This window comes from Daphnia magna, linkage group LG8, assembly GCF_020631705.1.
Source record: "Daphnia magna isolate NIES linkage group LG8, ASM2063170v1.1, whole genome shotgun sequence".
NCBI classification, from domain to species: Eukaryota; Metazoa; Arthropoda; class Branchiopoda; order Diplostraca; family Daphniidae; genus Daphnia; species Daphnia magna.
Window position 1 is genome coordinate 8,333,457 of NC_059189.1, and position 11,550 is coordinate 8,345,006.

The 11,550-nt window shown below is 39.3% G+C and overlaps 1 protein-coding gene and 1 pseudogene across 1 annotated transcript; one reads left to right on the forward strand and one right to left on the reverse strand.

The window, feature by feature from the left end:
* Positions 1–2,367: 2,367 nt before the first annotated feature.
* LOC116928654 lies at positions 2,368–4,384 on the forward strand (annotated as a pseudogene).
* Positions 4,385–8,134: 3,750 nt separating this feature from the next.
* On the reverse strand, positions 8,135–10,374 carry LOC116928465. The gene is made up of 6 exons (XM_045177631.1): positions 9,764–10,374; positions 9,603–9,668; positions 9,455–9,535; positions 8,952–9,383; positions 8,478–8,894; positions 8,135–8,408 (listed from the first exon to the last, which is right to left on the reverse strand). Exons 1-4 carry the CDS (start codon positions 9,945–9,947, stop codon positions 9,154–9,156), a joined length of 561 nt encoding a protein of 186 aa, XP_045033566.1. The 5' UTR covers positions 9,948–10,374; the 3' UTR covers positions 8,135–8,408; positions 8,478–8,894; positions 8,952–9,153.
* Positions 10,375–11,550: the final 1,176 nt, after the last annotated feature.

The following is an 11,550-nucleotide window of genomic DNA, read 5'->3' on the forward strand; positions in this document are numbered from 1 at the left end:
AATTACAAAAAAAGATTCTTTCCCTTTACTTCGTATTGACGACGTTTTAGATTTACTGGTGGGACAGAGGTATTTTTCCACATTAGATCTTGCCTCCGGATATTGGCAAATTGAGCTCGAGGAGGAATCCAAAGAAAAAACAGCCTTCATAGTCGATGACAATTTGTACGAATGGAATCGTTTGGCGTTTGGTTTAACCAACGCCCCGGGAACGTTTCAAAGACTGATGAATTCAGTTTTACGAAAAGTTATTGGAAAAATTTGTCTCGTTTATCTTGACGACATAATAATTTTTTCAAGAACAATTGAAGAGCATTTTACCAATTTGAAGACTGTTTTTCACTCTTAGAAAACGCGCACCTAAAAATGAAATGGTCAAAATGTGAATTTTTAGCGCAATCCGTTTCCTATCTTGGACACGTAATCATGGCTGAAGGAATAAAACCAGACCCTGCTAAAATTGAAACCCTTGTGAATTACAAAAGACCTGGTTCAGTAAAAGAATTACAATATTTTTTGGGACTAGCCAGTTACTACAGACGATTTGTAAAAAATTTCTCTACCGTTGCCCACCCCTTGTTATCACAGACTAAAGGAAAACCTACTGATAGTGTAACTTGGAAAACAGATGAAATAGCAGATTTTGAATACTTGCGACAATGTTTAATATCAGAACCTATCTTGATACATCCCGATTTTTCAAAGGAATTTCTGATTTACACGGACGCAAGTAGCTATGGCTTAGGAGCCGTCCTTTCTCAGATGAAAGACGGAAAGGACCAACCTATAGCCTATGCAAGCGGACATCTTAATAAAGGGGTAATCAAGTATTCGACAATAGAAAAAGAGGCCGCAGCAGTAGTGTTTGGGATAAAACGTTTCCGACATTACTTTCAAGATCAACCTTTTGTTATTGTAAGCGATCACAGGCCTCTTCATTTGCTGCAGACTTTTAAAGACGAAACAGGGTACTAGGTAGATGGGCGATCTTGTTATCTAATATGAAGTTCAGTGTTCAGTACCGACCAGGTCGAGTACACGAAAATGCTGATTTTCTTTCAAGAATACCGATGAATCTAATATCTTCCATTCCTGCAGACAACAACGTAATGTGTCGAGAACAGCAGAAAGACTCTCTGTGCAAAGCAATCGTTACGTTTTTGGAACAAAATGAACCTTGGAAAAAAGAAGATGGCCCGATGCCTTCTTGGGTCAGTGACATAGATTATTTCTTTTTTGAAAATGGTCTTTTATGTAAACACTACGAACCTACGTCAGTGAAAAGAAGAAACTTTGAACAGTGTCAAGTGGTTGTTCCACTTTCTCTAAGAAAGCAACTTTTACAAGAATACCATGATTCCCCATTGTCAGGACATATGGCAACTAGGCGAACATTCTTTCGTCTAAGGGACAAATACTATTGGCCTACTATTTTACAAGATGTTAAGGAATATTGCACTTCTTGTGAACCTTGTGCGCTGGGACATCGAGTGCACAGTACGAAAGCCTTTCTCAACCCGTTAGACCTCGCAAAAAGACCTTTTGAAGTATTGGGCTTAGATTTTCTAGGTCAAATCAAAACTTATTCACTTCAAGGAAACAATTATATATTAGTAATCACGGATTACTTTTCTAAATGGATAGAAGTCATTCCTCTTACCAACTGTACCACCCTCAGTACTAGTAAAGCCTTAGTAGAACGAATTATTTTACATCATGGTCCCCCAAAAGCAATAATTACAGATCGAGGCAGTAATTTTACTTCTGAATTATTTTCTGCGCTTTCTAGAGCTTTAAACATTAAACGCATGAAAACAACTGCGTATCACCCTCAGACTAATGGGCAAACAGAGAGATTCAACAAAACTGTTGTTGAAATAATAAGGAAATATTTGGAGAATTGATATTTTAGGCCCCGTTGTTTTCGCTTATAATAATTCTGTCCACTGGTCAACACTTGAGACTTTATATTTTCTAAATCACGGTCGTGATCCAGTCATGCCGATTGATCAATTCCTCCGTCCTCTTCCCCCAGTAATAGTTACTCCCTCAGACTATAAAAGTCAAATTATGAAACGCTTACACGAAGCCTTTCAGCTTGTCAAAATCAATCTTTCCCAAGCTCGTGAACAACAAAAAGCCCAGTACGATAAACGCGTAAAAGAGCAAAAATTTAACGTAAGAGATAAAGTTTTACTGGATATGCGAACGCCCTTGGCGGGAATTAGTAAAAAACTCATTCCTCGTTTTATAGGCCCTTTTCGAATTTTGAAAGTAAGCAACAATAATACTGTGGAAATACAACAAGACGTAGGAAAACAAACTCAGCTTGTACATGTGAATCGAGTAAAACCCCTATTTGAGTCAATGATCTAGAAAGACAAACCAGGTGTCGACTTTTTTTATGTAAGAATTGAGAAACAAGCCGAAAAATTCGTACAAGAAACCGTAGATGAACTCGAAACTTTTCCTCTACCCCTAGAAACAAACCTTCAATCTGAGTTAGAACAAATTCCTTGTGAAAAAGAAACTCCTATTCAACTTTTGATAAGACCCCCACCCACAATTCCTCCTAAACCAAATTTAATGATAAGTTCACCAACAATTTCATTACCTTCCAACCCGATTCCAGAGACGTCAACCTTACCCATACAACCAGAGCGTCGCCTCGGTTTACGTCCTCGGAATCTTTTAAAACCAGTTGTCAAATTCTGAAATTGTATTGCTAAAAAAAATTTGTGTGTGTTAATCACGTTCGAATCACTTAAACTATCTTTAAGCCGTGTTTAAATTATAATTATTGCGTATTAACGGATTTCTTTAACTTTTAGTAATAGTTGAACAATATCAAACTTTAGTAATCTTAATAATTCATAGAATGGATCCCTGAAATTGATTTTGAAATTACTTTTCTCATAGATTATGTCTTCTACCTCTCCTCATCATACCGTTTTTCTGTCGCCTCCATGCTCTTAACATCACTATTCGTAATTATACGGCTTCTCAGCCAAAAGGGTTCCTAAAATTCACTAGCGATGACTGTGATTATCAAATAAGCCCCCTTCCCGCTATTCCAGTATATTATGATGTCTATTCTACTCTTTTCCAAATCACCCGTTTTGTTGGCCATTCGTGTACCATCTGGCTGGAAAAGAAACACATCTATACAGACTTCTGGGGTTGGCAAACTCCAAGTTAATCAAGAGTGCCAATAGAAGTCAATGCACATGAATGTGAAAAAATGCGTGATTCCCGATTGTGCCATGGTAAAAGCATGGACTACTTAGGAAACAATAAGTGGTCGTTCGAACGTATTCCAAATGTGCAGGGTAGCTGGCTTCAAGTCACAGCTCATCAGCTCATCAACTGTCGATTAGAAGAAGTTACTTTAGAAACTGAGTGCGCTAACTGTACGATAAGCTCACCCATTGGCGATATACCGGGAGGGATCAACGGATCCGTTTCTCACAACCTAGTGACCATTGTCTGGAAAGAATCGTTAAGAGAAGTTCAACAGTGCAAACTAAAGCTTGTGGAAACAGGTATCGCTAGACGTTACCTGACTAACAACAGTGAAATAGAAAGAATTCGTGACGTCGAACAACAACTTGACTTTGTTTACAATACAACTAACAAGGAATATTGTAATTCATCCGAAAAAAGTTACAAACAAGTAATCGGAATGGACAAAGTTATTTTACGTTTACATTCTTTAACTGATACCAATGCTCATCTGAGTAAACCACTGGAAGAAGACATCGAAAAAATTGCTGACATTATCCGGGCTGAAATCAGCGGAGCGGCACATTCTCAATACGCACGAGACCGAACTTCCGATGGAATAAATGGAGTGGCACGAGAAATTCGAGCTCTACAATGTGAAAATCGAGTGCTGGCACACAAAACTGCTATCGCCACAGCACAACACAGGGGATGGCTTGCTGCCAGTTACCTTAATTTACCCACATGTAGAAAATTGATAGCCACTGGTGAATCGATCAGCGTCTCTCAATGCTCCCCGAAAAATTCAACGATCACCACTGAAATTACAAGCTGTGGTCCTCAACCCAAACTCGGCGACTACACTTTAGACACTGAAGGATGGGAACTGACGCCTTACAATCCCTGTTACTGGCATAAAAATTTCGTCAACATTAACGACCGAGCACATTTCTACAAAAACAGTTCTTGGCATCCAATCGTCCCCGGTGTAATAATCCAATGACATAGTTTAATCAACACTTTGCCGTATGAAATTGATAAGCTACTCGCACTAAGTTTACACCCCGTGCTAACCCCACACCCGATGAGCACCGCAGCTGCAATCGCCGAGATAATTTCTGCTGCTAAAGAAGAACGTAGCATCGACCTTGGAAATCCATTTCACATGAGCACTCTTTTTTCCTCACTCCAAAAAGAAAAGAACGTTTCCCTGTCGTCTAAGATTCTTGGTTGGTCAAGTAGCATTTGTAGTCTTCTAGGGATGGGATTTATCGGATTCTTTTTCTTTCATTTTTTGTGGAGTAGGTTCCCTTATTGCAAGATACATACCTTGTTGTTCTTTTCTAAGTACTTGTAACCCTTTCACTTGCTTCACCAAAACATCTGATAATGATATAGAAGTAGGCCACCCCGCGTTATTAAACCCCTAAAATCCATCCCCGCCCATTACTATTGTAAACTTACCCGCCTCTATTCAACAACCCGCCCCGGAATTTTTTGCCCCATCAGCCCCTTTTCTACAAGGAGAGCCTCCACGGAACAAATTCCACCGGGACGCACTAAGACAAGCGCATCGAGAAGCAGCTGTTCTGTTGAATTAATTAATGTTGTTTTCTTTGTTTTGTTTTGACTCACTTTCTATTCCGTTCCAAATTTGACCTTGATTGATTGCGAGACGCAATCTTTTGGAACCGGATAGCTATGTAAAGAACCAAAAATAATTTATTCTTTATTATTTCCCTTATTATTTCCCTACCCTTTATTCTTACTTAACATTAATTTTCTATACGCCCCTCTTTTCTATGTAATTTCTTCCTTAGACGTCTTACAGACTGATTTAACCTTCAAACGTTTCGACTTAATTTTCTTGTAGTTCGACCTTCACCAACCCCGTATAAAAACTTTTGTTCTATAGAAAATAGGGAGAGACACTTTCCACAATTCAGTCCCTAAAGAGTTGTTCCCAAATTTTTTGTGCTACCTATATATACTTTACAAGAAACGACAATGAAAAAGTAAGTTAAAATATTAATAACTTACAATATCCTTACCTCTTCATCAGGAATCGGACACTAATCTCCGGCGTTGCAATCAGCGGCTCTACACATATACTAACAGTGTCAACATAATTCTGCTTATGCAGCTTGCTAATATATTTGGGCAGGGAGTATTACACAGCCTAAGTCAAAGGAATACATTTTCACAACCATGCCCTGTTGTGTCCATCACCACGTCTACCCTACCCCTTAAAGAAAAACAAACAAAAAACCCGTTACCCAGCCAAAAGGTTGCTTTTAACATTTAAATCGGTTTTCGGATTTTTGTGCAGGATACTGTACTTTCGTACCTTGGCTCGGTTGGGTTAGAATTAAATGCACCCTCCATTAGGCTGGTAACCAGTAGATGCTGCCCTATGCTTACCCTATCCATCTTGTCTAGCGAAAAAGAAAACATGGAACGATAACAGTTGATAGTGCTATAAGCTCTTCCGTTTTCAAAAGATTCAGAAGAAATGACAAAATAGTATTTCAATTATTAGACATGGGATCATGAACGAGTCGAAAACACAAGCTTTCCAAATATACCAAGACCCCTGGTAAGATGATAGATTAGTTTATCGCGATCCTACCGTGATGAATTTTATAACATTCTCTGGAATCCTGATGCTTCGATAGCGATTCCTGAAAATTTCTAAACGGACAGTTGTAATGAACTGGTTACACACAGAGGGTGAGATTCCCTTAGGCAGGACAAGAGCAAATTTGGACACCACGGTAATAGCATCGGTATCTCGCACGCCAGTTCCAGTAACAGTGGGAACCACGATTGGCTCATCCAAAACGGGCAGACGAGGACTAGGCTCGATCCCTCCCGATTGACCTTCAAAAGGCCATTCTTCATCAGCGAGAACGGCAATAACGCGTACCAATTGAGGTTATTCCAACTGAACGATAGGGCGTTGACCCTGCATGCCCTGGGTTGAGGCGTCCAGCTCGAAAAATGCGGTATCTGTGCGTTGCACGACGCCGCAAACAGATTGATTGAGAGTCCCCACCTTGTCCAGAGTTGCTGGAACATTTTCAGCATCAGATGCAAATCGCTGCAATCCGGCTTCCTCCTCTATTTCCGATCTGCAAAGCCATTCAAAAGACCGGGCAAATAAGTTGCTTGCAAACGAATACGTCGAGAGTTGCACCACTTTGATATTTCTAAAGCTAAATCACACAAAGGGGCTGATCTAGTGCCCTCTAGTTTATGTACATAGGACACCACAGTGGTGTTGTCTAGTTTAAGAAAGAAAGAACAATAATGCAAGTTCTCGGCAAAGCAACGTCAGGAATTGAATGCACCCAGTAGTTCCAACTTGTTTATATGCCTATCCAGATCCTTATGTGTCCAAGGACTCACTGCAGTCGTAGTGCCACACAAAGCAACCATGAAGGAAAGGGATGCGTCAGAGCAAATTACCAAAGTCGGTTAATGCTCTACCAATCCATTGTCCAGCTTAGCCTGCATGTTGCCTGTACCCCTAGCTAGTTCTGGATTGTACTGCAATTGTACGTGGTGGTAATGAAACTGGGCAAAATCAACGGCTAGGAAAGACCAAGAAAAAAATCCCGAGAATGAAGCTGAATCGCGAAAAGAGACTAATGGTCTTGAAAACAGCCATTTTACAAAGGCCAGTAGTCAATGAAAACTTTTTAACGAAAAAGAGAGGGACATGGCCACTGAATCAATAGCGAGTCCTACAAATTCAATCAACCCCCACAAAGCACACTTCTGCCATCGGATGTCCGTTTCATGGCCAAACATCCGTTTGATATCCATGTACTCTATGAGTAGTTCCAGGGATGTCCGTCGGAAAGCAACAATTGGAGTGCTAATGGATGTTCAAACATTTGATTCTACGGACGTCTATCCAACAACCAAGAAGATTTTTTAATGTTTTGTTTTTGATTCACCAAATACATTTTATTTAATACTAAGGGGAACTTATGAGAAGTTAGGTTTTACGATTTCATTTAAATTTTTTATTTTGATGTGATCGATAATTTGTAAGAGCGATTCGTAGTATAAAAAGAACAGCAAACAAATAACAGAATTAAATAATACAAATCTATGCAATTTTTTTAAATAGCACTAAGTTTATATTTATACAAGACAGTTGTTGGGACACGGATCTCGAAACATATTCCCCAACTGGTAACACTCCTGGATACTCTGTTTCTGAACCCTCGACGGATGGTGTCGATAAGCTGCTCTCGTCATATGCTCCTTACTGTAGAATCCCCACACTTAAGGAGCTGAGTAGCCCTGGCGATGGTCCACATATGGGTATTATCAGTGAGGCGGCATGTTCCTAGGCCATCAATCTCCCGGGTAGCATTTCAAGCTCAGGACAATATTGTTGCTGATTCGGTATCACTTTAATGGGAATGCCTCGATATCGCTCACCGGCCCGAGCTTTAGCCGACTAGGTCACCAATGGCTAGCAAATTTTGATTTGCCAGTATATTCTAATAGTTATGGTAGTATTTTTGTAGTTTGTTGAATATCAATATACTCCCAGAGTACTACCACAACTATTTTAATATACTGGCATGCCAGAATTGGCTAGCTACTGATGACCAAGTTGGTATGAGGTTGGACCGATGAGCGATATCGAGGTGTACATTAGATAGAAATCCCGACATACTACCAGAATACTGGCAAATAAATTGGAATGTAATGGCATGCCAAAGCTGGTTTGACGTTATCCACTGTATTGGCTAGAGCTCGGGAAGCTGAGCGATATCGAGGACTAACCAGGACAGTAATATCGATATAGATCATAAACTGAAATGGCCATTGTGTTTATTAATTGGAATTATACGAAAAGCCAATATAGAAAACCGACCCATATTTATTGTGTAAAAAAAGTCAATACAGCCATAAAAGTAAGTCAACAATTTTGCCACAAAATATGCATTAAACTAGATTGACTGGAGCGAGTTCATCTTCATTGCCTAATGCTGCCAGTCGTTTCATTTCCTGCTCACCAGCAGCGCGTCTTACTGCCGTAATAATTTTTCTTCTTGCAACACCTCCCTCGTCGTCACCGGAATTTGCAAGAACGGTTAAAATTGATCTAAGAATCATTTGGTTGTCCGGTTTCCTTTCCTCTGAAAATCTACTTCTTATGACATCTGAAAATCGAAAGAAACATAAGATTATTGAAAAAGTAACTGAGAAAAATAGGAGATACAACATATAACCTCTAACAAAAGGCCACATCTTCGTTTCTTTAAACACCTTTTTGCCGGTATTTTTTTTCTGTGCAACATAAGTTAATCTTAAAGCTTTGCCCATTAAAGCTCTAAGGATGAGTCGCGTGATTTCTTGAATCTTAGTGCCACCCAGCAAATTAAGGGTTGCCTTAAGATGGTTTCGAAACGGGAGATCTTTTAAGGCTCGGAAAAGAGTGGCAAAATCTTCCTCTGTTTCAACAGGAAGAGAGTCAAGGGGAAACGAGAACTCAGAAGGGATTGACTGATGGGTTTCGTCAAGACCGGGACTTCGAATGGCTAGCAATTCCAAAGCATGTTTTATTCTTGAAATGTCATTCTTCATCTCGATAATAATTCGAGCTACGTTTACGGGAACCATTAACGACTGTTTTTCTGTTATGGTTTCTAAAAAAAAGGTTTCAATAATTAGATTTAACAAAAAATTTTTAAATTATGGTATACTTATTATTTCTTCTTCGGTTAGTTCGGTAAAAACACCATCCGGCTGCTTGACATACAGGTTCTTCTGTGGGTGGTTCAATTCTCCCACAACATCGCTAACTTCGGGTTGTAGACCGATTTCTTCCAATGCATTCAGTAACTCTTCTTCGTTGTTTATAATTTCAAAGGATACGGCATTCGCTGATTGGTCTGACTCTTGTAGTTACCCATTTGACTCACTTCTTTCATCCGATTTTACTAGTTGGTCAGCTTCTTCTTCCATTTCATCTTCTATCTCGTCTTGGGATAAGTCATCGTCGTCCCCATCACCCAGAGAATCTTCCGATTGATTGATGATCGATGATACTAAGTTAATATTTGGCATTGCTTCATCCTCACTGGCATATTCTTCACCAGATGATAGACTACCTGAAGATAGCGATGGGGCAGCTCCTGAAAAACAAAAACAAATGTAGAACCCCTCCATATGGTATCAAATTAAAAAAGAAAAAAAAAGAAGAAACTTGTTGAGCCCTTGGCAGATAATGCTTCTGTAGGCTGCTTTGAAACATTCGGTTTCTGGTTGATCAGCTTTTCCCCAGGGCCTGAAACCAACACACCAATAATATTCGTTAACAAATATAAAGCCAATATGAAAGGCTAACATTTTACCTGGTGTAATATGGTTTGTTTGGCCTTTCTTGCTACATTTTGCTTTGGAGCGCGCATTTCTTTCGGCTGGCACAAATTAAGTCAAATATCGTTATCATTTCATTTCCAACATTATTAAAGAGGGGATAATTTTACACTTTGCTATGATATAATTGCTTTACCAAATTGCACTGGAATGATGGGAGGCAAAACCTTTGTGGTTTGTTTCGGTTGAGCACGCTTAATGGTCATGACACGTCCACATTCAGTTGAGGATGAAAGTTCTTTATAATCCGTGGGTTTGGTGACTCTTTTCTTCCTATTTTTTATCATATTCGGCTGACCATCACGTTTAAAAGATTCCATTTCACAAATAATTCTTTCACTGTCGTATTACACTCTTGAGGCCTGCAAAATGCACCCATCAGACACAGCTGTTTAACACGTTTTAGATTGCTAGTCTTTAGTCTTCTGCTACTATAATTCTGTATGGTTGCCATATTAGCAACGAAAATAAAATAAAAACCTATAAAGAAATGTCGGCTCGTGGAGATCACTGACAAAATTTACAATTATTTTTTATTTTAGACACACAAATCGCGTTATTAACTATTTTAATCTATCGCACATCATGGAAAAGTAAATCGTTATCTTATTTGTCAACTTAAATTGGGTAATATACATAGTGGAAATTGCGATCTTATTACCGTTGAAGCTCGGGCCCGAGTTCGAATCTAGGAAACAGCCTCAATAATAACATGTTCCTGACTGGAAATATAGTCATGGGGAGCGCTCTGCCCCGCTACCATTATTCAAATCTTGTTTGACACTACCAATTTTTAATTTAAAACAAATAACAATCAAAATGGTAATGCAAAAATTTTAAATTATCCTTAATAAAAAAAAATATTTTTTTTTTTTTTTTGCTTTTTAAGAATGAAAAATGTGGAGAATAAAGCTGCGGCTAATCTGTGATGGTACGAGAAATGACAGTCAATGTTGCCATACCCTAAACATATTTTAATTAATAATTCAACAAAAAAGGCGTTAACTAGAAAATGAATGTTTCCTAACTTTAAAAAGTGTAAAATTGCTAAATTCATTGCTATTACCAGTTAATTTAATTAGGCGTTTTTAAGCTGCCATCTTTAGGGCTCGGTCCCGATTACCTGAACCCCAAAAAACCACACCGACCTACCCGAAAAATGGCCTATCGGTTATGACCCGGGTAGGTACTTTTCAAGCGGTTCGGTTCAGTTCAAAATACCCGGTGAAACCGATAGCCCCGGCGCCATCTTGAAAAAATGGCGGATCTGTGGCGCCAAATTAGAAAGACATGAAAAACACGAAGAATTTCACGAATTTTGAACTGATATAAAATTTCTGGGTAAGATTCGGGGCAAAAGTCGGGTAATGGGGTCAGAAAGCCGTGTAATCCGGGTAAATAACCGGGTTTTTGGAACCCATTGCCATTGGCTTCCCTCCCTTGCACCGGTTTTACCCGAAAGTCGACCCAAATGCCCATGGGCAGGAAAAAAGGCCCCCCGAACCCGATAGAACCGCACCGAAAACCGAAATTACCTAACCGATCGACCCAAAAGCTACCCGATTAACGCGGGGCCGAGCCCTAGCCATCTTATAAAAGAGCTAACCGATCCGTTTCTGGAGGACCCGAACCGATCGCAACAGATCGTCAATTTTTCGGGTAGTTCAGATCGGTTTTTTGTTGATGATTGTTTGCACCATTAACAAACAAATTATGTACTCAGAACCTCTCAACAATACAATTTGCTAATGTACTAAAATGGAAAAATACAAGGGCTGAAATGTTAGCTCGAATTCTCGATGTATAATCATGTCCAATATTGCTCCTCTCCTGGCAACCCGATCTACGAAAACAAAACGTAAAATTTTATGTTTCCATCTAAATTGTGGGGAAAATAAGATTATTTTGTTACCTGCTTTGTCT